This window comes from Pygoscelis adeliae, unplaced genomic scaffold (assembly GCF_000699105.1).
Source record: "Pygoscelis adeliae isolate BGI_AS28 unplaced genomic scaffold, ASM69910v1 Scaffold393, whole genome shotgun sequence".
NCBI lineage: Eukaryota > Metazoa > Chordata > Aves > Sphenisciformes > Spheniscidae > Pygoscelis > Pygoscelis adeliae.
This window is the reverse complement of record NW_008824376.1, coordinates 53,596-54,192: the sequence shown is the minus strand read 5'-3', so window position 1 is coordinate 54,192 and position 597 is coordinate 53,596. Positions and strand designations below refer to the sequence as shown.

General features: G+C 68.7%; 2 protein-coding genes across 2 annotated transcripts in view; one reads left to right on the top strand and one right to left on the bottom strand.

Annotated features, from left to right (window-relative positions):
• BTF3L4 (basic transcription factor 3-like 4) overlaps positions 1–192 on the bottom strand; it is a 10,507-nt gene extending 10,315 nt beyond the window's left edge. The window contains exon 1 of the mRNA XM_009320176.1: positions 94–192. The gene's annotated coding sequence lies outside the window, so the exon portion shown is untranslated. The remainder of the gene's footprint in view (positions 1–93) is intronic.
• Positions 193–334: 142 nt separating this feature from the next.
• TXNDC12 (thioredoxin domain containing 12 (endoplasmic reticulum)) overlaps positions 335–597 on the top strand; it is an 11,556-nt gene continuing 11,293 nt past the window's right edge. The window contains exon 1 of the mRNA XM_009320197.1: positions 335–593. Coding sequence (XP_009318472.1) covers positions 335–593 — 259 coding nt within the window. The remainder of the gene's footprint in view (positions 594–597) is intronic.

Here is a 597-nt window from a genome sequence, read left to right as displayed (position 1 = left end):
CGCGACGCCCCGCCCGCCCCACGCCGGGAGGCGGCAGGGGAAGAGGGGGCCATGCCGGCAGAGCGGTGCCGAGGGGCGCGGGGAAGGTCTCACCTGAGCCCGGCGGATCCTCCGCAACCCAACACGCGGTGAGAACAAGATGGCGGCCAAGGAAGGAAAGAGAGGCGCACAGAGAAAGGAAGCTTCGCGCCACGTGACGGCGCCAGGCCGCCCGCGGATTGGCGGCGCTGCGGAGTAACATTTGCATAGCAGGAGGGACGAGGGCGCAGGGCGGAGCGCGCGCGACGCGCGGTGTTTCCTGGGAGCTGTAGTCTCCGGGGGCTGGCGGGGACGGATGCGCGGGGGCAGGGACCGATGCCGGGTAACCCAAACCCGGGACGCGTCGGCTCCAAACGTGTCACCGCGCACTTGGCGCGCTCGCCCCCTTTGCGAAACGTCCTTCACGCACGAGTGCTTGCGCTCGGTTTTACCTTCCCAGCCAGCTGGGCAACTCTTGAGAGCAGCGGGACAAAAGCGTTTATTCGGGAGGAGAAAATCAAGCCGGAACCCACCCCTCGCTGCCTGCTCCCCCCTCGCTGCCTGCTCCCGCCGGGGTAA